This window comes from Vespa mandarinia, chromosome 23 (assembly GCF_050613455.1).
Source record: "Vespa mandarinia isolate Hongniang chromosome 23, ASM5061345v1, whole genome shotgun sequence".
In the NCBI taxonomy this organism is placed as follows: domain Eukaryota; kingdom Metazoa; phylum Arthropoda; class Insecta; order Hymenoptera; family Vespidae; genus Vespa; species Vespa mandarinia.
Genome location: NC_140832.1, coordinates 1795825 through 1820778, shown reverse-complemented (window position 1 = coordinate 1820778; position 24954 = coordinate 1795825). Strand labels below are relative to the sequence as shown.

Genomic DNA, 24954 nt, shown 5'->3' with positions numbered 1-24954 from the left:
CTAATAAAAAATTAGACACGCCCAATAAAATAGTTAGACACGCCCAATAAAAAATTAGACACGCTCAATAAAAAATTAGACACGCCCAATAAAAAATAGACACGTCCAATAAAATACTAGACACGCCCAATAAAAAACTGGACACGCCCAATAAAAAACTAGACACGCCCAATAAAAAACTAGACACGCCCAATAAAAAGTTAGCTACGCTCTCACAAAATTTAGATATACCCTCATCAAATAATAGTCACAACCTGTCCAAAATTAGCCACGTTCTCTTCAAAGTTAACCCGATTCTGTCTAATAAACCATATTCCCTCCAAAATTAGATTTGCCCCCTCTCTAGATAACTTCTCTAAGTTATCTCTAGTTAATCTCCGAAATGTATTTCTTCTAAAAAGGATTGCGAGTAACTGTTTTTCCTTTTATGTACTCGTTGTCCTGGACATACGCGTTTGGATTTGGAGAGAAAGTTTGAAAAATCTCTTGGATTTTATTACTCGTGTGCGTATATCCTTCTCGAAACAAATATTATATTTATTTGTTTCAACTTTGAAGGTTAATACAACAAATAAAATTCATTTGAATATGTCAATTAAAAAGTACTAATTTATTTTTCTTGAATTGTCAGCAGACAAATTATTATATAGGATAAGTACTTACATACATACATACAATTGTGATGTTAATCGAGTATGCTCTTCGATGCATAGAAAAAATGTGGATAGTGTAAAATTTCTATTTCTATAGATGTAATCTTATATGTCAAGATGCATATCACTTTTATTTTTTCCTATTTCTTTTTCATTTCATCCAGATTATGAATGAGATAATTATATACGTAATACTAAATTTATTTTATTGAAGATAATTTAATATAAATATACAAAACCATAATACAGAAACGTAACGTCAATAAAATTTTGCATATCTAAAACATTATTGAATATTATGGTCGCGATTTATTTGGTAAATTGTGGAAAGTATACGATCGAATTGATTATTGATAGTAATTAATTAAACACATTGCGAAATATCGAAAAATAATTACAGAAAATTTCATTGTAATAAATAAAAAATTGACATGTTTAATCGAGTTTTCGATAAGGATTATCGAACCCAATAACAGGAAAGTACCGACGTTATTAATGTATATGTAAATATAATATTTATGCGATTGGTTTACAGTGACAGCGTGTACGTACGAGAAAGCGGATATTGCGAAGATGAGTCGATGGTATATAAGTTTCTTTCATATCCTTCTATTTTGTACAATATTCAATATATCCGTATATTTTCTCTTTTCATCGATGCAAAATATATATGTAACACTGTATCATTACGATGTATCCTTATCATTTTCTTTTTAATATACATATATATATATATATGTTATAAATACGAAAACTCGACGATCTTTTCTTATCTTTTTCTAAAAAATATATATTCAAGTTACATAAGTTGAAAAACTTCCTATCAAATTTATTATTACACATTTTTAACGAAATATTTTAACAAAAATTACGTACTTTGATTTATCTAACGATAAATAATAAATACTATATATATACATATACACACATATATATATTATATAGTTGAGATCTGTCCTATATGATGATAGATACGCTACTGGCAGGTATCTCTCGCATGTATCGAACGTGAATAGCGGTCGTCTTTACCGAGGTGAAACTATAATGATGCTGTCCTTCTCGCTCACGAAGCGAGGGCATATAAGGTGGGATGCTGTGGCCTCCGCTTCATCAGTACCAAACAAACACACACGTCAAGTCCACCGTGCTAGTTAAGTTTGAACACCATGAGGCTTGATAATATACACGTAAGTGCTATATTATTTTTAAATTTCATTTTCTATTGATTTCTATTTTCATCGGATAGTATACAACGAACTTTCTCTAGTGCGTATTTTAATTAAATCGACATTGAAACGAATCATTGCTTTGATATGTCTCTTCAACGTTTTACATTTATATTATTATATACATATATATTATCTGTTAAAATTATTTTCGATGTACGTACACGTACAACTCAACAGTATTTATTTGTGTATCATTAAACGATCACTAACGAAATCAAATAGGTAACCTATATAGTAAATCTAATAAAGCTCATCCGGGGAATCATTTAAATCATTCGATTAACATTTGTACATTTCGGTATTCGATTTCGATGTAATTTCGATAGACAAATTGGAATTTCGAACGATCAATAAATATTTATTTCTACTATTTATTTCATTCCCCTTTCGAAAAAGATCATTTATTTATTTACGATTATTTATTTATGAATAGGGGCAAAAGAATAACGTGTATACTTGCAACATGTATAGCACGTAAATACGAGAGAATAATTTATACAAAAATATACATATATTTTTTCTCTTTTTTTTTTTTTCTTTTTTTTTTTTTTATTAGGACAATCGATAGATAGTAATTATGGTGAAAGTGTTTTTAATTTTCGTTCGTTTGTGATGTGTATATTAGTTCGATTTAAAGATAATTGCCAGAAATATAGTAGTTCTTGAGTAAGTCAGTGAAAGTCCTTGAGAACAGAACGAGGATTCTTTGACACAAATTCGAAGATATGTTTTGTTAGGTAACGCATAAGATCACAGTAGACGGTCCGAAAGAAGCTGAAGTGAAACTCGCTTAAGAAACGTTTCATTCGTCAATCGGATGTAAAATTAAAATATCCCAAGTGTCAATTCTTTACTCATTCATATTCGATATTTACAATTGTATTTTTTTTTTTTTTTTTTACCGTTTCTCTTGCACAAGCATCAGGCATTTAGAAATCTGATATTTATTTAGAAGATTAGTGGATATTTTTGTAGAATTAAAATTCTTTTTAAAATACTTTATAAATTACCAATTATAAGCCATCACAATTTCCAATATATTTATCGTGTAGTATATATATATATATATATATATATATATATATATATTTATACGTCCGGGAAAGAAAGTGGTGAAAATCGCAAATGCAATGCATGAAACCTGTTCTCTTCTGGAGGTGACCTGTACGACGACCCTGAGCAAAACCCGGATGAAGTTCACGTCCTTTCTTTTCAAGGCCGTGGGCAGAGTAGAGACTGGCAGTAGAGCGCGTATAGAACAACGATATCATATCTTACGTTTTATCTTTAGATATTTTACGAATGGTTGATTACAATGTAGTAAAAAGAAAAGAGAAAAGAGAGAAAGGGAGATAGAGAAAGAAAGAGAGAGAGAGAGAGAGAGAAAAAAAAAAGAAGATATCTGGAAGGATCTTCTACGAGCGCTTACGTATTAAGTAGTGAAGTCCGGTGAAAGTAAAATTACCATTAGCAGAATATATTTAACTGAGATCGATGACCATCTCTTAGTTAAAAGCATGACGTTTTAATTAGAATTGAGACAGTTAAAATTAAAAATAGTTGACTGATATAATAAATATTTTTACATCGTATTAAAAGCGTAGAACTATTAAAGATCTTTTACAATTTGATTTTGAATATTTATTTAGTAAAAGGAAAGATAAGTTTTAAATAATTCATTTTAATATATACCTACCTGGATTACTTACATACTTTTTATTTTTATTTCTTTCCTCTCTCTCTCTCTCTCTCTCTCTCTCTCTCTCTCATTTTCCAAGTGAAAAAGAAAGGTTTACTTTAACATAGGAAAGTTATGCTCGTTCAACTAGAATCTCTCGATTTCGCGGATATTAATCGTGATTTTCATTTTCAGATTTTTTCTTGCGTTCTTCTTACGCTCGGATTTATTATCATAACGGAGTGTACGAAAAGAAATCATAAAGATACATTGAAAGAATTGAATGAGAAAAGGAAGAACGATTCTACGATTATCGAAGAAATTTTTAATGCAAGGACCGAAATAGAAGATAATAAGGAAAATGATCCACCGCCTGAAAAAGAATTACCTATTTTGCCACCTTTGATACTATTGGATTTTAATAATGATACGATCGATGCTAATACAACGAGCGAGGAGAAATCTAAACGTACGGTTAATAATAATTTGGGTTATGGATTTCAAAGAAATTCATTGCTTATGGGAAAGACTAATTATTATTTTCCTGCTGGTAAAACTGGAACAATCGTTAGTATCGAGGAATCGATTAGTCCATTTTTACCAAGAACGATAATCGAGAAATATAATCCAAATAATCAAAATCTAAAGGAAACTAATGGATTTTCGAATTTGCGAACATCTCAAACAAATTTCGGATCAAATACGAAAGTTGAGAAAGTAACAAATTATTATGACACGTTCGATTCAAATTATCGACGAAAAAATGAAAGATTATCGTCGTCGACTCCTTCTCCATTTTCCGTTTCGTCGAGCACTCAAATACCACAGAATCATTTCGATTCGAAATCCTCGAGATATTTGCTTTCGAATTTGAATATTCCATCGTATCAGTCCACCAACTTCAATACAGATTTCAATGGACAAAGAGGAAATATATTTCGTCCAACTGTCCAAACTTACGTCGAACGAGGTCAAAACGTATTTCAACCTACCAGTACACCAACTACAGAAATCGATGACTCGCAAATATTTAGAGGGGACTATACTCCTCATCGATCTGGCGGACAGTCACCGAATTATTTTGAATTAAAACAAAATGATTTTCGTGGTATGTCTTCTTTGAGTCAGTCCAATCGTCAAGCTTCTAATTATAATGACGTTAATTCTCAAACATATAATCAACAAAAACAAAATAAAATAGTTTCAACTACGGCAAGTCCAATTGATATAAATCCACAAAGTTACAGACACTTACAGAACATTTTTAATCCTAATGCTAATCAACAATTTTACGAAGGGCAAAGACAAAATTTCGAAATTGCGTCGCGAGATTCATTGATATCTAATATTCCAGATTTCAATGATAATAGAAACAATTATCGAATTTATACAGAACAACGACAAAACGATCGACCTATATTTGCAACACCGAGCTCAATCGATGAGAATTATGAATACGTCAAAAATCCAACGACTCTGGTAAATCTACCAAGGTATACGATAGAAAATGGTGTACAATACAAGAATAAAATATTTTGGAAATATCCAGATGGTAGAATATCTCACGATCCACCGGCCACTTACGTAGAGACTTATATCGGTGGCTCAACGGCGAGTCCAAAAGTTTCGAAACTTCATGAAAGTTACATTGAGACATCTACAGAAAATAGTGCCAATGCTCAAGGTCCAATACAGTTTCCAATTGCACCGGAATTACCATCGGAAGAAAATCCATTTGTCTCGTCAGATTCTTTGTCCTCTAATTTATCGCATCAGCAGGCATATAGAATAGGTTATCAGAATTTAGTTAGCCAAAGACCAAACGTATTGCTGGCACAGAGAGCAAAGATGGAACTTACAGCGGCCACAGCTTCTTCATTTATAAACACAACACCTTTACCAGTTACCAAGAGACCAACATTTTCGAATAAAAATAACCAAGATCGTAATCATTTTTCAACGGGTTATACTACCACGGTAAAACCAGTCTCAAGATATATGGTCGATGGACCAAACGCTGAATACGTCGATACTACCGAGTCCTTATTCAAAGGCAAGTCAGGTGAGTTGTCAGCTCACGTTTTAGCAAGGTACACAAAGCGGGTTCAAAATTATTTGAAAAAAATATTTACAGCCAATGGTGATTCAGGAAGTAAAGCCAAGCAGAATAACAAGAATCTCAACGAGTATAACAATCTTCAATATTCGGATCTTCTTAGCTACAATCCATCTATATCCCAATATATAAAGGATCCATCATCAATATTGAACGTTCGACCGACTTTCGTACAAGCTGGAAATTCTTTAGTACCTGTTATAATACTTAGGATAGACGGTACTCCACCGGTTCAACCTAAACCTACGTCTAACATCAATCTAAAAGCTCTTCTACAAGAATATTTAATACAATATGCTAACAGTATAAAAGAATTAGCTCAACCTACCAATTATGAACTTGGAGCGGAACAATTTAGTCAAACTCAACGTACGATTCAGGCGGGTAATCGTTTATTGCAATTAGCACGAGAAACGCAAAATGAGAACGACGATTCTTTTTCGTTATCTTCTTCTCCTTCATCATCATCTTCTTCTTCTTCTTCTTCTTCTTCTTCTTCCTTTCTTTCACAATCTTCTTATCCGGTTGCGAAAAATTACGAAGGAAATATATTTCTAATGGAAGAAGAGGAGACTCGTCCGATTGGTAAGTTCGGTGATCGTACCCACGTAAGACCAAAAATAAAGAGCGTTCAAATTATCGACGATCGAAGATATACCAGTTAAAAATTTTAACTATTGTAAAATGTGTTATCTGTACCTGATAACGAAATTTTCATATCATAGTTATTAATAACTTTGACGAAAGAGGAACTTAACGAGGAATTAATCGAGGAATTAATCGAGATAATTAATTTTAAACGAGAAACAATGGTTTTCGGTGGAAGCGTTTTATAAAAAAAAAAAAGAAAAAAAAAATGACGAAAAAAAAAGAAAAGAAAAAGAAGAATAATGACATTAATTCGTACGATATTAGATTTCTTTTTTTTTTTTACTTTGATTTAATATTTAACAAGGGATTGTGCAATATGGCCTCTATTACGTGTATTACATTTCTACAGATTAATTTATATCGAATTGATAGAATAGTTAATCCAAAACGATCATTGTCTACTACAATTAAACCAAATGACGAGTACGGGCCAATACTCGAATATTTGACGTACCTGCGTATTGATTTATTTAACAGAAACTACATTTCTACGATGAATCTATTTTATCGATTTTATATATTTAAATTTAAACGAGGAAACGAGGATATAACACCAAACAGCGTCACTTCGAAAAGGTACCTTGTAGAAACTTAGTTAGTAAGAAAAAAGATTTCAAATATATGATGACAGTGGTTGCGAATTATTATTATAAGTTGTTGTAAGAAAGTATATATCTTCATCTTATTCGTTTTCTTTTTTTTTTTTTTGTTCCTTTTTTTCCTTCTTGCATTTTCATCTTTTCTTCTTTTTTCTTTTTTTTTTTTCTTATCGTGAAAGTCACGTCTCTCTCGCAATCTTCCTATTCACTTGACGTTAATAATTGCATGCGAATGAAAGGGACATGATTGGGAGATATAAGTATTATTAATTAAGGATATTGAAGTATTATTTAAATTACATTGAATAATTAAATATTTATATTAAAATTTTTAAAGGATCATTAATAACGCGGTAGATCCTTAAGTTTTGACGCATACAAAAAGAAGAAAAAGAAAAAAAAAAAGAAAAGATCGTTGTATAAATATTTAAAAATTTCCAATTAATTGTTAATCAAGATTAACAAAGTATATCCACATTAGGCTTATCTCATAATAAATATAAAATTATTCAATAAAAATTGTGCGTACGCGTAATTGCAAATAAATAATAGATATATCATTGGCATTCAGTTGTTAATTAAAATGTTATTTACCGCGTTTTATCAAGTAGACAAGCAATTAACATTAATTGTCGGCAAAAGAAAATATAAGAAAAAAGAAGAAGGAGAAAAAAAAATGTTTCAAGTTGGCAAAGTGATTGGTAGATTTTAATTCCACGTTTTCACAATAGCAAGAGCTACCTGAGATGATATCTCTTAGAAAAATCTACGAAGCACGAATTAGCTAAAAGCAATTAGGTAGGTAGTGTCTGTATTAAAATCGAAGAAGTGATTGTACGAGTGTTAGTAAGTATGAGAGTGTAAGTGTGCGCACAAATTTTCACACTGACAGAGAATTACACGTCTCTTTGAATTACACTTAAATTATTAAAAATCCTTTCCATCGCACGTAGAACGTGTTGCATCGGGAGGAGCGGGTGCATCGAGCATAATGCGTGTGTTCTAGAGCGCATAAAACTACGAATTGAAAAAGTATTGACCGTTTAACTTGTAAAAATTTTCTTTCAATCAAAGTTTTTTTAAAAAAAGAAGACACATTAATTTTTATTAATAAATATAACGTAGAATATTTTCCACCGTGAATAACAATGAATAATATTTGAAAAATATTTCACGATGATCCTATACGCAATCATGGATATTTAATTGTATCCGTTCGTACGGCAATTATATCGTTAAAAATTTTATATCATTTTAATGGTTTCCATACTTAAGTATGGAAACTCGTGTTTAAATGATCGTTTAGTTATAAACGACGATATCTTATAATTGAAACACACCTATTTCCGATCTTCTTTCTGTAATTTCTTTTCATATGAAGTATTTGACATACGTATATACTATATATTTAGTTATCCCATGTATCCCATATAAAAGAGGAATCGGACAACATTTTTCCAAGCGCGGTCGCGTGTCGCGAATGAAAGTATCTTCTGTGTGTATGGTGCTTCATAGGATAATATTTAGAACGATATTTTTCACTTGGTTACCAGAGTGTATAAAGAAAATCGCGTATCTACTATGTGGCTCAGTTCTCGTGTGGTTCTTTACCTCGCAAGGTCCTTCTTTTCGAGTGTCTTATTTAAAGTAACAGAACATCGATTTGTACTTCGAGTACGTTGTGATAAGGTACCTTTTGGAGTTTAGTTTATTATCTTTTGAATGGGAAGAAGCTACCAGGAAGATTGTAGGAAATGTTTTTATATTATGTAAGTAAATAAAAAAGAGAGAGAGAGAGAGAGAAAGAGAGAGAATATCTGTGTATATGTGTGCACTATCGACGTTATCGATTTTATTTGTTACATTTAACAATCGAATTCTATGATCTTTTATTATTCCATAATTATATTTTACGATTAAGATTAAATAGAAAATAAAGAGAATAAAAAAGAAAAATTGGAAACTTTTGTATTTGATTATTCGCATTGTAAAATGATACGCGACAATTATAATTGGACTTTCTAAGAACTAATGAACATTCTATCCAAGTAATTTCGTTCGCCGTTCGAACGAAAAATAAGAATTTAGAATGGAGATACATGGAATTAGAACGGCGTGTAATTATGGTAAAGTGATAATTTCTTGTATTAAACAAGAGAGAGAGAGAGAGAGAGAGAGAGAGAGAGAGAGAGAGAGAGAGAGAAAAGAAGAAAAAAGGAAAAGGAAAATTAAAAAACAAAAAAAGAGAAAAAAAAAAAGAAAAATGTCTGAAAGAATTATTTTTTTTTTTTTAAAAGAAGACATATTCCACGCTTTCGGAAAGCGCTTCTATGTTATACTATGTAGAAAGTTGTTATATGTATCTCTCTCGGTAATCTAATTTATAAGGAATGAGCATCGCCGCTATGAAATGAATTCTTATGTTCGCAAATTGGTAGGAAAGTCTATGAAAGATTTGCTCTTGTGCACATCCAGTACTTGTACATATAGAGAACACGCATCGCTTTTGCACATTTTACTTTTACAGTCTCCTTTTATTTTCTGGGTCAAACCCTTGACTTTCCACTAATTCCCGTAGATGATCGTTCCATTGAATTATTATTTCAACGTACTTTCTTCTGTCTTGTTTCATTTTTTACTTTTTCTCCTTTTTTTTTCTTTTTTTCTTTCTTTTTTTTTTTTCTTTTTTTTTTTTTTTTGCTTTTTCTTCTTCTCTTTTCCTCTCATTCGCGCTCGATCAAGCAATAAAACGTTACGTCATTGTAATAATCGCTTCTTCTTCTTTTTTTTTTTCTTTTTTTTTCTTCTCAACACAACACTCAATGTCGTTCGTTTTTCTGTATGAAATTTTTTCAACAGATCGTCGTATTGTTCCTGTATTGGCCAAATGCAAGGGGAGCCACTGACAATGTCGTATCACAGGATGAAAATATCTACGATCAAATTGCCACAGCTTCGGAAAATATAAGGACTATCGTTAAGACTGTTCCACCGCCGATCGATACTTCCATTCATTATGAAAATTCAAATGGATTTGTACCAATGACACCGGCTAATGTTGTTACATCGAAATATCAACAAGGAATCGAATTTATTCAATCCACTACGTTGGATCCTATAAACGTGTTCGATGATCAAAAAGAAAATTCTACGATATCGACGGTACTTATTCATAAATATAATGGGAATCTTTTGAAAAACATTGAAAAGCTCGAAAATGATTTAGTTGAATCACCGGAAGCAAGAATATTTCTCGATTTACCGCATTCTGGTACTAATCGTAGATCGTTTGAATTTCAAGACGATCAAAATATATTTGAATTGTTAAAGGTACATAACGATACACCGGCTGTAGCTAATTATAATGATTTTTATGATAATATAGAAGATTTAAGCGACGTTGATGATACGAACGAGGATGAAAATTTATCGATGATCAATGAAAATAAGAACGATCGAAGAAAGAGAATTGGTAGTTATGCGACGAATTATGATACCGTGAATGAACAAAGTGCCAACGAGGAGGAGGACGTTTATGGTCGTTATCATTCTTACGATGCTGCAAAAGATGAGAAAGGAACGAGTCAATTGCCGGAGAAAGTAACGAGCAATTACCATCAGCGCAATACCATGAACTATAACGGTCATGGGCAGAGTACTACCAGGCAAAAAATAACAGAGACATCAGCGACCTCATCAAGGACGAACTATGAAGACAATGAGTCGAATAGAAAAAGTGAAAATAATTATGATAGTTTGGCATCGTCCTCGAACGTTTCAAAAAATCGACATAAGTTTACGAAGCCAGTAGTGGTCGTTGAACCAAACCATTATCAGATTGAATTGAATATTGATAAACAGTCAAGCAATTCCCCGAGTACTCCATCGACGGAAAATCATTTTAAAGATTCCGATTCTGTCGCTGCTGAATCATCGAATATGTACGGTAGATATCATCAGGAAGCAAGAGGACGTAGTTACATTCGCGATGACTCCAATGACGATTCCAATGATAGCATGGATTATATGGATTATACCGAGAAACCAATGAGAGTACATAAAACCAAAAGACGACCTTACAACGTAGGAACATCAAGAAGATTACCGAAGGAACATCGTACGATGATAGAAGACAGTATGGAATCGGAGAATTATAAAAAACGACCCAGTTCGACGAGATTGAGATCTCATCGACAACGTCCACAGTCAACAACTTGGACGAATGACAATAAAAATCGTAATGAAGACGATAGTAACGAGGAAAAAGTTCATGAACCCAGAATGCATGTTTCCAGTTCACAGATAAAACAACAAAAGTCCCAACAGCAATTGAAAACAAGGCCTAATAGTGGATGGAGTCAGTTAGGGCCAAACATTGAAATCTCTCATTCGAATGGGATCGAGATTAGCCCAATAGAAAAATCAAATCTCGTTATACCAGTTGGCCTTATGTCAATAGCTAACTTTGATCATGCCACTGCACTTGGTAACAGTCAAGGATTTGACGTTTCCAATGTGCTTTATCAAAATATTGTAACACCTACACCAATTGGTACAATTAGCACAGGTACTACTCCTATTATTGGCTCGCATCAATCCACCGTAGGTCAGAACGTAGTGGCAACTTCAAACGTACCAAAAACTTTAACGAATTTACCTAATATTCAAAACATTGGAATACCTACACCGATACCGGATATCATAGTTGGTCAAAACAGTTATCAAAATCCCACACACACTATGCTCGTTCCTCAAGCAAACCTACCAAACAAAATTTCAACAAATTCAAATGCTCAGTATGTTTCCAGTACTATAACTCCTATCTTTGCTCTGACGACTAGACTGACTCCAACTTTGCAAAGTCTACGTGTTCAAAATATACCAAATAACGTCACTCCACGACCTGGGTTTGCTACTACGACTCCTAGTTCTAATTTGCAACAAATCACTGTGAATCAAATGCAACAAGGTATTTCACATTTGATAGTCCCACAACCGACCGTTCAAACGTTATCTAATCTTCTTCAGGCACCAACACAGACCAATACTGAATATAACATACAAGTTAATCCTCATGGGCTTCAAGGCCAAAATGTTATCTCTCAAGGTAGCTTCCAAATACCTAATTATCCAATACATACTGCCACAACGCCATCCCCACAATTCCAACCTGTAACCAGAGTCAATATTATCACAGCCGATACGCCAAATAAAAAGACTTTTATTCCAGCCTCCGGTGGTAATATTTTAGCATCAGCCAGTTTCACTGTAGGACAAAGTTCACAAGTACAATCGCCTAACGATAATAATTATGCTCCTCAGATTAATTTGAGACCAATATATCAGGATAATTCATATCGAGTGATGAAAGATGATAATAATATGCCGAAAACAAAGACCTATCTACAAACTGCCAATTTAATACCATTTTATCATCCAGTACCCCCTATGAGTGCTACGGCTTTGAATCAACAAGCATCGCAGAGTGTAAACAATATGAATTTTCTCTTACCTAGATTACAAGAACAAAATGCCCAATATCAAAACGTTTTACATCAATTACAATTGCAATTACAGCAAGGTCAAGCTTTGAGAAATAATAAATTTGCAAATTATCCGTATCAAACCAGCGATACCGTAGGTAGTCACACGATCAATAATCTCAACATGGTAACCGTTCCACAGAACAACAATTTTCCACATCTTCCAAAAGTTGGGACCAAAAATGTCGAAATATTGAACCCGAATATTAAACCAAGTCCAATAGACACTACTATAATACATCCTCTTCCAACTTTACATTATCCTATTATAACAACACCAATTCCAATTCTAACTACAACGCCAATATCATTGAGTACACCTACTCCAAGTTACATCGATTCATTGACAGATACAAGAGCTAATCAACAAGGTTCATCAACGATGGACATGAAAACATCACAAAATCAAGAAAAACCATTCTTCAATCCGATCAATTTTGTTCCTAACATAGACGTTATAAAAAATCAAAATGCTCTTAATAGCAAATTGCAAAATCACGATACACTTCAGCAACCTTTGAACTTGGTACCATTGATACCCGATGGAAATTTCTTCAAGCCATCGTTAGCAGCCCAGAGTGAATTATTGACAAAGCCAAAATTGTCGACGGATTTGGAAAAATACGCTGAGGAAATGTTCAAGGAATCATTGAGAACGATTTATAATTCTCAAAAATGGAACAACGATAGAAAAGTTCAACCTACGAATAATCAGACGCACGTCGAGCCAAACGATATCGTCGCATTGAAAGACGAATTGATGAAATTAAAGGCAACATTGCCGACGGACGTGAAACAAACTAAAGAAATACTTGAGCCTTATCAGAGCGAAAATAAAATTCGAACGACCGAGACGACCAAATTAACGAGTCCTGCAAATGATAAGAAAAAACCAGATTCATTGTTGGCAACGTTAGAAGAATTGTTAAAAGCACAATCATCGTTAGAACCTACATACGTGCGTCATGAACATCGACACAAACACAGTCGCAAACGACCTTACTCGTCGAACATGAAACATTTAAGAGATTTTTTAACACCACCGAAACCAAGCTCACACCATTCGAACAGTCATTATCACGATAAACTCAGCAAGAAGAGACCTAGTTCCTCATCGTCCAGATATAGTCATTACACTCATAGTCACTTCGATGGTCCCAGGCATACAAGAAAAAATGGGTTAAACTCAAAATCGATTAGTCCTGAAGCTTCGGCTAGTAATATAGATGGAGTACGTGTCGTTGGTCGTCCTAGTTATCCCGATTTCAAGAAAATCCCATCGATCGACGATTATCCAACGTTTACAACTTCGGCACCGAATGTTGATGATATTCAAAAATTCATTAAGGAACTTAAATCTTCGAGTTCAAAGGAAAGTAATAAGTACGATATTAATCATCCTAGAATGCATAATCTTCTTGCTTTGTTGATGAAGAACAAACAATTGCCATCAGGCAATGTTAAACCAAATTATTTTCGTACTAGCGATCAATTGCGACAATTTTTCGAGGATGAGAAACGAAGGTTACAGGAACAATTTTACAACGATACTTTAAAAAGCTATTTGGAAAAGAATACTGATAATGTTTCACGTATGATGCCTAGGTCTAGTGTAATAAGTGCCGATAAAGTTTATGCGAATTCAGCCGCGTAAATTTAATGACAAAAATTTTCATATAGGTGAAAAATTAAATTAGTCGATTCATGTAATTACGATGTCATGTTTTTTACTCCAACGATATTTACATCCTTTGTACTCATGTACAAATTATACGCCTAAAAGTTAAGTAATTGAAGTATATTATTTTTATATAAAAAAAACAAAACAAACAAAAAAAAGCAAAAAAATAACAAAAAAGAAAAAAAAAAAAGAAGAAAAAAAAATCCCCAGTTAATTTTCTTTATTTAAAACCTACGAACGAATATATCATATATAATATAATGTACTTGTATAGTACATTATCGCTGAATGAAAATTTATCCTTGCGGTTAGTTATAACCATTCTTAACTATAGAAATATATGTTACGCGTTTTGTTCGGTGAAAAACGATGATATCGTTATTGTAAATATTATTGTAAGAAAAAGAGGAAAAATATTAAACGTCACATAATTTATATAGATTAAATTGTTGACTATTTGTCTATTAACAAATCATTCCCCTTTCAATCGTTCCGCATGGAAGCAACACTAATTTTCTGGCTCCTTTTTATGACATTTTCTTTACCGCAAAATATTTCGCAATGGTTAAGAGTTAATGTCAATTTCCCTTGTTTATGGTTAATATTCAAGAATATTACTTACTTGACGGGACAATTTTATGTATATACATACGTATGATTTAGATTAAAATATTTTTCAAAAAAAAAAAAAAAAAAAAAAAAAAGAAGAAAAAAAACACAAGAAAAGAAAAAAAAAGAAGAAAAAAAAGAAAAAGGAAAAAAATGTAGTTTTCACAGAGACTCCTCCGCCCTCCCTTCCCCCCCCTGTTCCTATACTGACAGAAGTTTATATCAAATAAAATATATAGAAAATAAGAAATTAATAATGATGCATTTCCTTCCTAGGAACATTTTCCGTTTTGATGTGTACGTTATAGAGGTAATAAAATTATTAAAGCGTGTCCCATTTGACGTGCATCGAGGCATTAAATCCGCTTCCTGCTACAGTGAAGGAACTATAATGTAATGTCTATGATTTATTACTTCCCTACGGTGCTGTAGAAAATGTATTAGGTGAAGGTGAAGGTGAAAAAGAAATTTGAGAAAAATAGGTGAGAATTAATTATTAATGGAAACATAATCTTGTTATAAAAATTTCTTAGTACATCTACTAAGTATATTATCGAAAGAAAAAATAATATCAATAAGTTTATCAAAGAGAGAGAGAGAGAGAGAGAGAGAGAGAGAGAGAGAGAGACAGAAAGACAATACAATAAAAGTCGAGGCATACTCTTGACGACGTGGATCAGAGAGAAGTAAAGAAATTTACTTCAGTTTTTGTATCGATACTTTTTGTTAAATTTAGAAAAGAGGTAACCCATTCTGTTGTTTCGCATCACTAATCACAGAATATAAAAGAGGAATGAATGCCGGTCGATGCCAGTTAAGATCGATCTTTGGTATCAACTTGTACCTGTCAATAGATACCATGTTGGTAGGTGAATGCAATATTATTTTTATATCGAACATTTCATTCTTTTTTTTTTTTGTCGCTTTTCTTAAAAACAAACGAAACGTTTTCATTCAATTCGTACGCATTATTGTGTTTTAATCAATATTCGAATTAATCATTAAGTCGATTTAATAATATTTTAAAAAATCTTACAGATTTTATACTTCGTCATATCGATAATTACGTTAACTGCAGCGTTAAACGTATCAAATTCATCGAAAGAATTGGAAGAAAGGAAATCGTCGAAAGATATTAATAATCAAAAGTCATTTAGCAACGATGAAAATATAAAATCGTTAACTTCTGATAATTACGCTCCAGGGTCAAATTTACAAACGTCAGAGAGAGAACATTATTCGCAAGTACCGATCAATCAGTATTCAGCTACAGGTGGGTCATTCTCGTTACCTTATCAAGAAGCAAAACAACCTTTCACGAACGCGGAACGTTTCTCTCCGTCATACTTTGAACAAGGTTTCGTTAATCCAGATGCGATAAATCCAATGTTACAACTGAGACCTATCGCATCGTCACAAATTCAAAAATTCAATGAAGAAATCAATTCAAATTCAAATGTCAATGAACCCAATCGAAGGAATATTATAGAAGGGATTTCTGGTATTATGAATTATGATTATCCATTTATGTCGGGCCAACAGAAATTCGTTCCATCATTATCGAACGCAAACAATCAAAAAGTAATTCATTCCAATAATATTCAATTACATCCTGTAACATACAGGACTCATTATCCTGGAGCAAAAAATTCTGACTATGTTTTTACATATACGCCAGGATATCAAAGTGTATCTAATTTGGAACCGACACTTCGTTCCTCCGAAAAGTTAGATCAATATTATCCAGAAAACGAAGCGACTACTACTACTACAACGAAAAAAATTACGTTGCCCGTTGTACAAGTTAAAAATTCTCAATATATACCGGAATATTTGAGAACGTTTGAAAACAAACCAGTAATTTTAAATCAGGATCTTAATTATTTACAACCAAATTTGCATTTCGGTTTGATTGGTGGAAAAGAGAAAACGATAGCCGAAGCAGCTAACAATATTTCACCCTTCCAATCGCCCATTTCGAGCTTTCAGGGCCAAGTGATTCCTATTCAAACGGCTAGTAGCACTCCAGAGTTTCCACAATACAAAGGTGCAGCTGTGGCACCTTATCCAGTTTCTCTCAATCTTGCAAATATACCACGTACCTATGAGCCCCTACGTGCACAACCACAATTACATTTTCAAAACGTGCCTGCTACACCTATTGTTAATCCTTATCAAAACGTAAATTTGAATTCGAAAGCAGCCGAGAAGATACTCGACGATGTTGAGATTATTAAGAAAAAACCGAAACAACCACCTCGTAAATACGACGAAGACGAATTCGATGATGGTTCGTATTTGATTATGTTGACCTCTTTCTTTTTCTCTTTTTTTTCTACTTATTTACACTTACATTTAATTATTAATTTTTTTCGTATCGATTTGCAAATAGATAAAAAGATCGAGGCTGAATACGGGCCAAATTACAACGACGAGAAAGTATATAGATCTAAAAATACGAAGGAACCATCCTTGGAAAATGATTTTGTTCCGTCTAAGTCATTTCCTTTTAAGGAATACGACGACAAATTTGGGAAAAATTTGAAGGAAAATAATAAAGACGATGAGGATGATAGGCCGAGTACGGATAAATTTCAAAGTTATTCATCGTCTGAAAATGATGAAGATGGACGTTCTTCCAAACATAACGATGATTATGAATCATCGGAGGATCGTCGTATTAATTATGAAAATGATGACGATGATGAAGATGGGAATGACAAATACGAGAATGAACGAGAACCTGAAGAGAATCGGAAAGAAGAATCAAATAAAAGCAAATATTTTAGGATAGACTTTGATAAAGATTTTGACGATTTTTACAAAAAACCATTAACGAAAAATAGTAAGATAAATATATATATATATATATATATATATATTAATATTTATTTATTATAATTTATAGAAATTGTGTGAATCAAAAGTTTCTGGTTGATTTATGAAAATGAATTTTTTCTTTATCGGATTATAAAATTACAAAATATTTTAAAGAAAGTGTAAATCGATTTTTAAAATTGTTCAGAAACTTTTCATTCATCCTTTATATATAATAATAATATAAATAATTTTTAATTAATTATTATAATTATTATAATTATTATTTGCAGAATATATTAACACGAAAGAAATACCGGAAGTGAAACATCAAAAGAACGGATTCAATAGTTACAAAGAAGAATCCGACGATGAAGAAAATAATCATCCATTCAATTATAATCGAAAGAAGAATTATCGAAATTTAGCTGATACAAGAAAAAGATCAACTGAAATTTTATCAAATGCCAATCCTATTGGAAGAGAATTAACGAGTAATTACGGTGGATTTTACGTTCCGAATTTAATTAATAGTAAAATTCGAACACTCAGTAACGAGAAAGTATATCGCGATTTAACAGGAATTTAATAGAGAAAAAAGTAATATCAATTAATAGTAATAAAAATATAATTTTATACTTTTAAGTTTACACATATGTTAGATTAAATTGTCTCGACTCATTTCTACGATGTATCATAATTATATATAGATATACATTATGGTAGATATACATTTTTTCTTTTTTTTTTCTGCTCTTTTCTTTTTATACGATAGACACAATCGCTCTCTCTCTCTCTCTCTCTCTCTCTCTTTCTCTCTCTCTCTATCTTCTCTCTATCATCTTGTTCGTAATAATTTATCGTCTTTATATACAACATCCATAAGATAAGAGAATAGTGTAGAGCGGTGAGAGGAATATTACCTGATATTCGTCAACGTCATTCTCACGAGGAAACAACATCAAATAATAGAGACAAGCGAAATGCATTTTAGAAATGTTTCTCCATCTTATCGATTAAATAAAATCTCTATAACAAAGTACAAAATATACCCTGTACTCTGCCGGAAATATCTTCAAGTTTACTTCCATCGAGATGATTTCCTGAATTCGATGATACTAGATAATAATCTGGAATCACTGACTTCCAGGTTATAAGTGGTCTCGTAGACGGTGATAGTACATAGCAAAGGAATCGAGAGAGGAGAGGTGTTATTTAGACAATGAAAGCTTGTAATTGTAACCGCGTATCATCGAGAGTTACCTTTTATGTTGACTTAATCGTTTTAATTAATATTGTTATTACGTTGTTTATGCGTTCAAACATTCTCCCATCGATTTCGAACTCGTATATATACGAGGGATTTGATCAGAAAGGTATCAGTTCTTGCAACAGCATCCTAACAAGATGAAGGCCATCTCAACGGTAATAAAAATCATTACTTTATCTTATGATTTTGATTATTCATATTGATTTTTCTATTTTTCTTTTACTTCAATTTATTGAAAATATCTTTTTATCGATTTTTTTCTTATTTAGATCGTTATTGTATTCACGTTGGCTATTGCCACGGAATCAATGATAAGCACAAAAAAACAGAAACGTGGCGTAGCACTTTTTAGTCCACCCGGTTACGACGTTTTCGGTGTTGTGCCAGCTTATGGTACCACTTCTTGGGCACCAACCGGTTTCGGCAATGTTCCATGGAATACCCCATCCTCTCCTGACATTGCTCTTGCACAAGTTCAAGCACAAGCGACTCACAACGTGGCCTTGCAAGTACGAATTTTTTATTAGATAAAAAGAAAAAAAAACAGAAAAAGAAGAAGAAGAAGAAGAAGAAAGAAAACGTTGTATAAAAGAAGAATGTGTACTATTTGAAAATAATATTATATTTTTCATAGACTCTAAAGGATCCATCACCTGGAACACCAAGCATTGCTTATCCACCGGAAGTCATGAAAGCTATACAACAGGCTAAAGAAGCTAATCATAATGTGTTCATGGCTCAACAAAGAGTGGCAGAGGCTAAAGAAGTTGCAGTGGTCCAACAAAAGATTGCACTTGGCAAAGAAGCTGCTGCGAGGGAAGCGGCTTTAAGGTTAATTAATTTTTGAGAAAAAAATTCAGAGATACATACAGAAAGAGAGAGAGAGAGAGAGAGAGAGAGAGAGAGAGAATGAACGATCTGAAATGTTGTTCCATTTACTTTTCATTTAGATCGCAAGAAATTTCATCGCATGCTCAAGAAGAAGCCAGAGCGAGTGCTAAGCAATTAGTAGCTGCGCAGCAGAGACTGGCAACCTTGAAAGATGCCGTGGCCGCTGCACAACGGGTTGCAGCCGCAAGGGAGGCTGCCGCGGCTGCGGCCATTCAGAGAAATGCTGCTGATACTGCGGCAGAATTGAGAAAACAAGATGTTGATAAACAGATCTCCCAGAGTGAGCAAGAAGCTAAGGTAAAGATAATTACCTGATTGAAATGTTTTATCTAAATGTCCTAAATATGATAAATGCGTGAACGAAATATTATTGATAAGTACAATCGACTCATTTCTTTTTCTTTGTTTTTCTTTTCTTAGGAAAAAGATATTGTCGCGGCAAAGGAAAATGCTGTTGCAAATGCAGTAGAACATGTGTCGTTTGAAAAACCTGTACACCATCCCTGGGGTTGATGATATAAGAGAAAAATATGGAGCACTAAATCAAAAATAGCAAATTTATATATAATTCTTGTTTATTGGTGATGGATGCTTGTTATATTCATTCATGTTTTGTATTTGTTATCAATATAGTTTGTTTGCAAAATACAATTTCGTTTTTATTCATAATTATAATTTATTTTAGTATATATATATATATATATGCATTAGAAATTTATCATCCTTTGATCAGAAAATGTTAATTGCTCGAAGGTAGAATAAGGTTACTGCCCCTCTAATCATACAAGCATAAGCCAATCGAAGTCGTTGCTCTGAATATGATGTACTCTCTAGAATACCAGGATCCTTTCACTTGCTTCTTTCCTGATCATACATAATTCTTCCTTTTTCCATCACAGGAACTTCTCACGGAACCCACCCAATAATAATATCCAAGAAACGGATGTAAAATCAACGTGTAGGAAGTTTCGATTATTAGGAAAAAAAATTCTAATGAACTGTTGAATAAAAGATTAATCAAAAAATATTCACTCGACGAAAAGGACAACATGAATGGATATTATATATCGTGGAAAATATTCTCAAAGATTTTAATAGATCATTAAAGAATTATTTTCCCTGAAAACATATTTTATATATATATATATCTCCTTTCGCTATTTTTTCCTCCGGTAAGAAATCTTTATCTTCCGAGAAACGATTTAGAATAGCTTTCGTCATAACATCGACCCAGTTTTACTCGATGATAATTAAATTTTACTGTCCTTTATGAATCTCGATCTTTTGTGCGAGTGGCTCTTCGTGTTAAAAAAAAAAAAAAAAAAAGGAAAAAAAAAGAAGAAGAAGAAGGAAAAAACAGAAGAAGAAGAAGAAGAAAAAAAATTACAGAATGTTTAATTATTAAGCAACGAAATGAAAGTTAACAAGAAGAAAATTTCCTTTCGGTGATGATATAATATAATCTTGAATTTATACTTAATACTTTAAAGTTAAATACTAGTCACATACATAACGTATTCATATACATGATCATGATTTTAATCGTTCAACATCCTAACTATCAAGAAGTAGAATCGTAGCGCAAGAGATGGTTGCTACTATAACCAGACGTCATGCTCCTCCACCTTTCACGCCGAACCGGATAATACTTTCATCGGAGTCGCCTAGCCTTTTTTTTTCTTTTTTTTTCTTTTTTTCCTTTTCTTCATCCTTTTTCTATCTCCTGCGTTCTCCTTCACCCAATTTTATTTGCTTTCCTTTCGTATTGCGTGTTCTACTCTCACTGCACCAAGATTTAACCTGATTTCAGCATTATACGCTACTCCGTGACAAGTACGAAGAGCAAGAAAGGGTACTTTCATAAAACGTTTTTAAGGAAGAATATATTTTTGCAATAATTCTCTATTATTTAAAGCAGCGGTTCTCCGATCGTATCAATTACTTTCAAATATGTATTTGATTTAAAGAAAAGAAAAACAAAAGCAAAAAAAAATAAAAAAAATAAAAAAAATAATAAAGAAACAAAGATTGTGACAAACGTTTCGCCTTGCGCACGTTCGAGATCACGGTCACGATTTAATCGAATCTGTTGGACATTTGTCTCTCTCTCTCTCTCTCTCTCTCTCTTTTTATCTTTCTTTTCTTTCTTTCTTTCTTTCTTTCCTTCCTTTTTCTTTTTTCTTTTTCTTGATCTCACGTGAACCGTCTTTACGTTCGTAGAAAGAAACAAAGGCTTTCCTTCGAATCGCGATACGGTACGTTGGGATAGAACGAATGAAAGGGATGTCTGGATCGAAAAGGAAATCACTTTCATCGGCTTTGTGGCCGTAATAGATTTTGTTCTCTAGCACATGGGCGTTCACCGCGTTCACCGGTCGTTCACCATCACGTTCGTCGTACGGACGTTCGCTCTGCATTCAACGAGCATTCCTCGAAGGATCTGGTTGTTGAACGAGCAAAGGATAATATTACTAAATAATTTTGTTAATCGTATATAATTTCCTTAGAAATATTTATAAAAATTTATATGAACTCTATATACAGAAATTGATAATTTTTATTATCTCATTTTTTCTCGTTCATTCAATAACTCTTCTTCTATTTCAAGTTCAATGTTATCGATCATGAACTTCCTCTTAACTTTCTGTAAAATAGGGAACACGTGTTGGCACGTGTTGAATTTCATTATCGTCTATCATACTTCTCGATTTACGAATAGAATATGGGTGCGTACGTTCAAGTCCGGTTTTCATACGAGAGATCCACTGTTTACTGTTAACTAGAAACTTAGAGGGAGGGAGAAAGCGTCTTGTGTATAAAAACGAACGATCAACCTCCGGCAACTTGCAGTATCCCTTACGTTCTACGTACAAACGTCCAGTTGTTATTTCTTTTTTTTTAATTAAAAAAAAAAAAAAAAAAATAAAAAATAAAAAATAAATAAATAAATAAAACGAACGAACGAACGAAAAAATAAAAGAAAAGAAAATTCGAAAAATGTATTGTTTGTCATGTGTAAGTAACGAGAGAAGAAAAAAAGAAAAATGAAAGAGGAAATATCACGAGAGAAATATTACTGAGAAACTTAATATCGTTTATTAGTATACTACGTGAGATTTGCGAAAGCAGTGAATTGTCCTATCGAAATTCTTGATAAATCGAAAGTCTCGTGGACTTCGATAAGTAAATATAGTATAGTAGTACAATCTCTTTCTTTACGATACATTCAGTATCATACGTTAAGAGATATCGAGGTGAAACATTTTGTTATAGAACCATAGGAAACATAATATTTTGTCTTTGTTTACTTCCGATAAAATACGCGAAAGAAAAAAAACGTTCTAAATTTGAATCAAGCTATCCTTCTTTTTTTTTTCTTTCGTCGTTCTTGACAGAAAAACAAATTCTTTTGTTTTGTTTTTTTTTTTCAGTTCGTCATTATATGTTTGTTCACGAGGATTTGTTACACGGCCGGTGAATCTGGAGGATGGCAAGGGTGAGTAACGGAGGAAATAAAAAAAATAAAAAAAATAAGAAAAAAAAAGAAAAAAAAAAATAAAAGAAACAAAAAGTAAAAAAGAAAAAGGTAGACAGATCTTTTAAATCTGTCATATAATTTACGCGTCATAAAATTTAATATGATGCATTATGACACACACACGCGCACGCGCGCGCGCGCGTGCACACACACACACACACACAGGATATCAACGAATTATGGTTTGAGTTACGGTGGACACGATGACATATCTCTTCACAATTCTTATGGAAATATTCATCAAGACATAAGCTCTTACGGTTCTTACGATTCTTACGGAGGTGGAGGCCATAGCTTTAACTCCGGTCTCGATCATGGTCTCTACGAAGGTCAGGCTCACCATCATTACGGCGTTCAGACAGTACCGATCAGTGAACACGTAGAGATTACGAAGCCAGTGCCAATACCGGTTGTAAAAAATGTTGGTAAGTTCTTGTTCATTTACTTTTCTCTCGGACTTTTGCTTTCTCATATCCTAATCAAATTACAATGCGTCTATGTAAATTCTTTTATCAAAAAAAAAAACAAAAAGAAAAAAGAAAAAAAAAAAAAAGAAAAACAAAATGAAAATATTCAAGGTACAATCTCTTTTATCCGCATCTTTCGTTACCATAAATTTCTATAATCAAACCATCTAAAATTACTTTTCATTCGATTCTTTTATTTATTTATTTATATATTTATTTTTTTCATTTTCATTTTCATTTTCATCAATAGGGGTACCAGTTGCCCAACCAGTTGCCATACCAGTTCCACGTCCGGTGGCAATTGGAATACCTCAACCATATCCGGTACATATACCGATTGCCAAACCAGTGGCCATACCTGTCGTAAAAACTGTCGCTATACCTGTTGAGAAAAAAGTTCCGTATCCGGTGGAAAAAGTGATACCTGTGCCAGTCGAAAAAGCTGTACCAATTACCATTGAAAAGCATGTACCTGTACCAGTTGAAAAACCATATCCGATTCATATACCAGTTTACAAACACGTTTTCCATAAAGTCAAGAGTCACGGTCATGGTTGGAGCCATTAGAAAACAAGAGATAAACAGAAAGTGACATAAGCATTTTAAGATTACAAAAAAGAAGAAAAGAAAAAAAGAAAAGAAAAGGAAAGAAGAAGAAAAAAATCGATTTGGCATATAATTGTATGAGTTTTTTTCGAGGAGCTCGCCATAGAATAAAAAAAAAAAAAAAAAAGAAAGAAAAGAAGAGAAAAAGAAGAAGAAGAAGAAGAAGAAGAAGAAGAAAGATAGAAAAAAAATCCTGCTTTTGAAAAGAAAAAAAAAAATATACTGCCATAAAGCATGCTACCGAAGGAACAAATCTTATTTTCTTCGATATTTCATCCCGAGCCATTTGATCGAACACGATCGCGTATAGTATTACATTTTGTATTTATAATTTTTAATCGTTGTTACCTTGTTGTACAAAATAAAATATTAATTTTTAATGAAATCTTATAGAACAATTACATCATTTATGATTTATCCCTGACTCATAGAGACAAAATACATCGACATAATCTATTATCAGATAAAAATTTTCTATTAACCAATAGTTAACTGCGTTAATATTTAAAAATTCGAATGTTCATTTATCGTTATACGAAAAAGGGAAAGATAACAAGAAAAAGAAAAAAAAAAAAAAGAAAAAGAAAGAAAACCATATTTATTTCA

General features: G+C 32.6%; 5 protein-coding genes across 7 annotated transcripts; all 5 read left to right on the top strand.

Moving 5' to 3' along the window:
• The first annotated feature begins 1770 nt into the window (after positions 1 to 1770).
• On the top strand, positions 1771 to 6981 carry LOC118444346 (uncharacterized). 3 transcript variants are annotated; one of them, XM_085663617.1, is made up of 3 exons: positions 1771 to 1840; positions 3756 to 5613; positions 5695 to 6981. In XM_085663617.1, exons 1-3 carry the CDS (start codon positions 1820 to 1822, stop codon positions 6339 to 6341), a joined length of 2526 nt encoding a protein of 841 aa, XP_085519743.1. In that variant the 5' UTR covers positions 1771 to 1819; the 3' UTR covers positions 6342 to 6981. The 3 variants fall into 3 exon arrangements, with proteins under 3 accessions (XP_085519743.1, XP_035728415.2, XP_085519742.1); XM_035872522.2 differs by having other exon boundaries at positions 3756 to 5622; XM_085663616.1 differs by having other exon boundaries at positions 3756 to 6981.
• Positions 6982 to 7477: 496 nt separating this feature from the next.
• Positions 7478 to 14285, top strand: LOC118444468 (uncharacterized). The gene is made up of 2 exons (XM_035872759.2): positions 7478 to 8695; positions 9786 to 14285. The coding sequence occupies exons 1-2, from the start codon at positions 8681 to 8683 to the stop codon at positions 14121 to 14123; spliced, it is 4353 nt and encodes a 1450-aa protein (XP_035728652.2). The 5' UTR covers positions 7478 to 8680; the 3' UTR covers positions 14124 to 14285.
• A 1296-nt stretch (positions 14286 to 15581) lies between these two features.
• On the top strand, positions 15582 to 18296 carry LOC146872275 (uncharacterized). The gene is made up of 4 exons (XM_085663607.1): positions 15582 to 15624; positions 15798 to 17049; positions 17152 to 17604; positions 17870 to 18296. The coding sequence occupies exons 1-4, from the start codon at positions 15619 to 15621 to the stop codon at positions 18163 to 18165; spliced, it is 2007 nt and encodes a 668-aa protein (XP_085519733.1). The 5' UTR covers positions 15582 to 15618; the 3' UTR covers positions 18166 to 18296.
• Positions 18297 to 18418: 122 nt separating this feature from the next.
• Positions 18419 to 20336, top strand: LOC118444351 (uncharacterized). The gene is made up of 5 exons (XM_035872535.2): positions 18419 to 19001; positions 19116 to 19355; positions 19481 to 19677; positions 19797 to 20034; positions 20158 to 20336. Exons 1-5 carry the CDS (start codon positions 18984 to 18986, stop codon positions 20248 to 20250), a joined length of 786 nt encoding a protein of 261 aa, XP_035728428.1. The 5' UTR covers positions 18419 to 18983; the 3' UTR covers positions 20251 to 20336.
• A 2305-nt stretch (positions 20337 to 22641) lies between these two features.
• Positions 22642 to 24733, top strand: LOC118444469 (uncharacterized). The gene is made up of 4 exons (XM_085663622.1): positions 22642 to 22752; positions 23169 to 23233; positions 23441 to 23700; positions 23993 to 24733. Exons 1-4 carry the CDS (start codon positions 22735 to 22737, stop codon positions 24307 to 24309), a joined length of 660 nt encoding a protein of 219 aa, XP_085519748.1. The 5' UTR covers positions 22642 to 22734; the 3' UTR covers positions 24310 to 24733.
• Positions 24734 to 24954: the final 221 nt, after the last annotated feature.

Excerpts from the sequence above, each read along its gene's own strand:
- LOC118444346 (XM_085663616.1), top strand. The coding sequence starts at position 1,820 with ATGAGGCTTGATAATATACAC. Across the intron at positions 1,841-3,755 it reads TGAGGCTTGATAATATACAC|ATTTTTTCTTGCGTTCTTCT; the intron begins GTAAGTGCTATA and ends TTTCATTTTCAG.
- LOC146872275 (XM_085663607.1), top strand. Across the intron at positions 17,050-17,151 it reads CGAAGACGAATTCGATGATG|ATAAAAAGATCGAGGCTGAA; the intron begins GTTCGTATTTGA and ends ATTTGCAAATAG. Across the intron at positions 17,605-17,869 it reads AAAACCATTAACGAAAAATA|AATATATTAACACGAAAGAA; the intron begins GTAAGATAAATA and ends TATTATTTGCAG.
- LOC118444351 (XM_035872535.2), top strand. Across the intron at positions 19,678-19,796 it reads GCGAGGGAAGCGGCTTTAAG|ATCGCAAGAAATTTCATCGC; the intron begins GTTAATTAATTT and ends CTTTTCATTTAG. Across the intron at positions 20,035-20,157 it reads AGAGTGAGCAAGAAGCTAAG|GAAAAAGATATTGTCGCGGC; the intron begins GTAAAGATAATT and ends TTCTTTTCTTAG.
- LOC118444469 (XM_085663622.1), top strand. Across the intron at positions 23,234-23,440 it reads GAATCTGGAGGATGGCAAGG|GATATCAACGAATTATGGTT; the intron begins GTGAGTAACGGA and ends ACACACACACAG. Across the intron at positions 23,701-23,992 it reads ACCGGTTGTAAAAAATGTTG|GGGTACCAGTTGCCCAACCA; the intron begins GTAAGTTCTTGT and ends TTTCATCAATAG.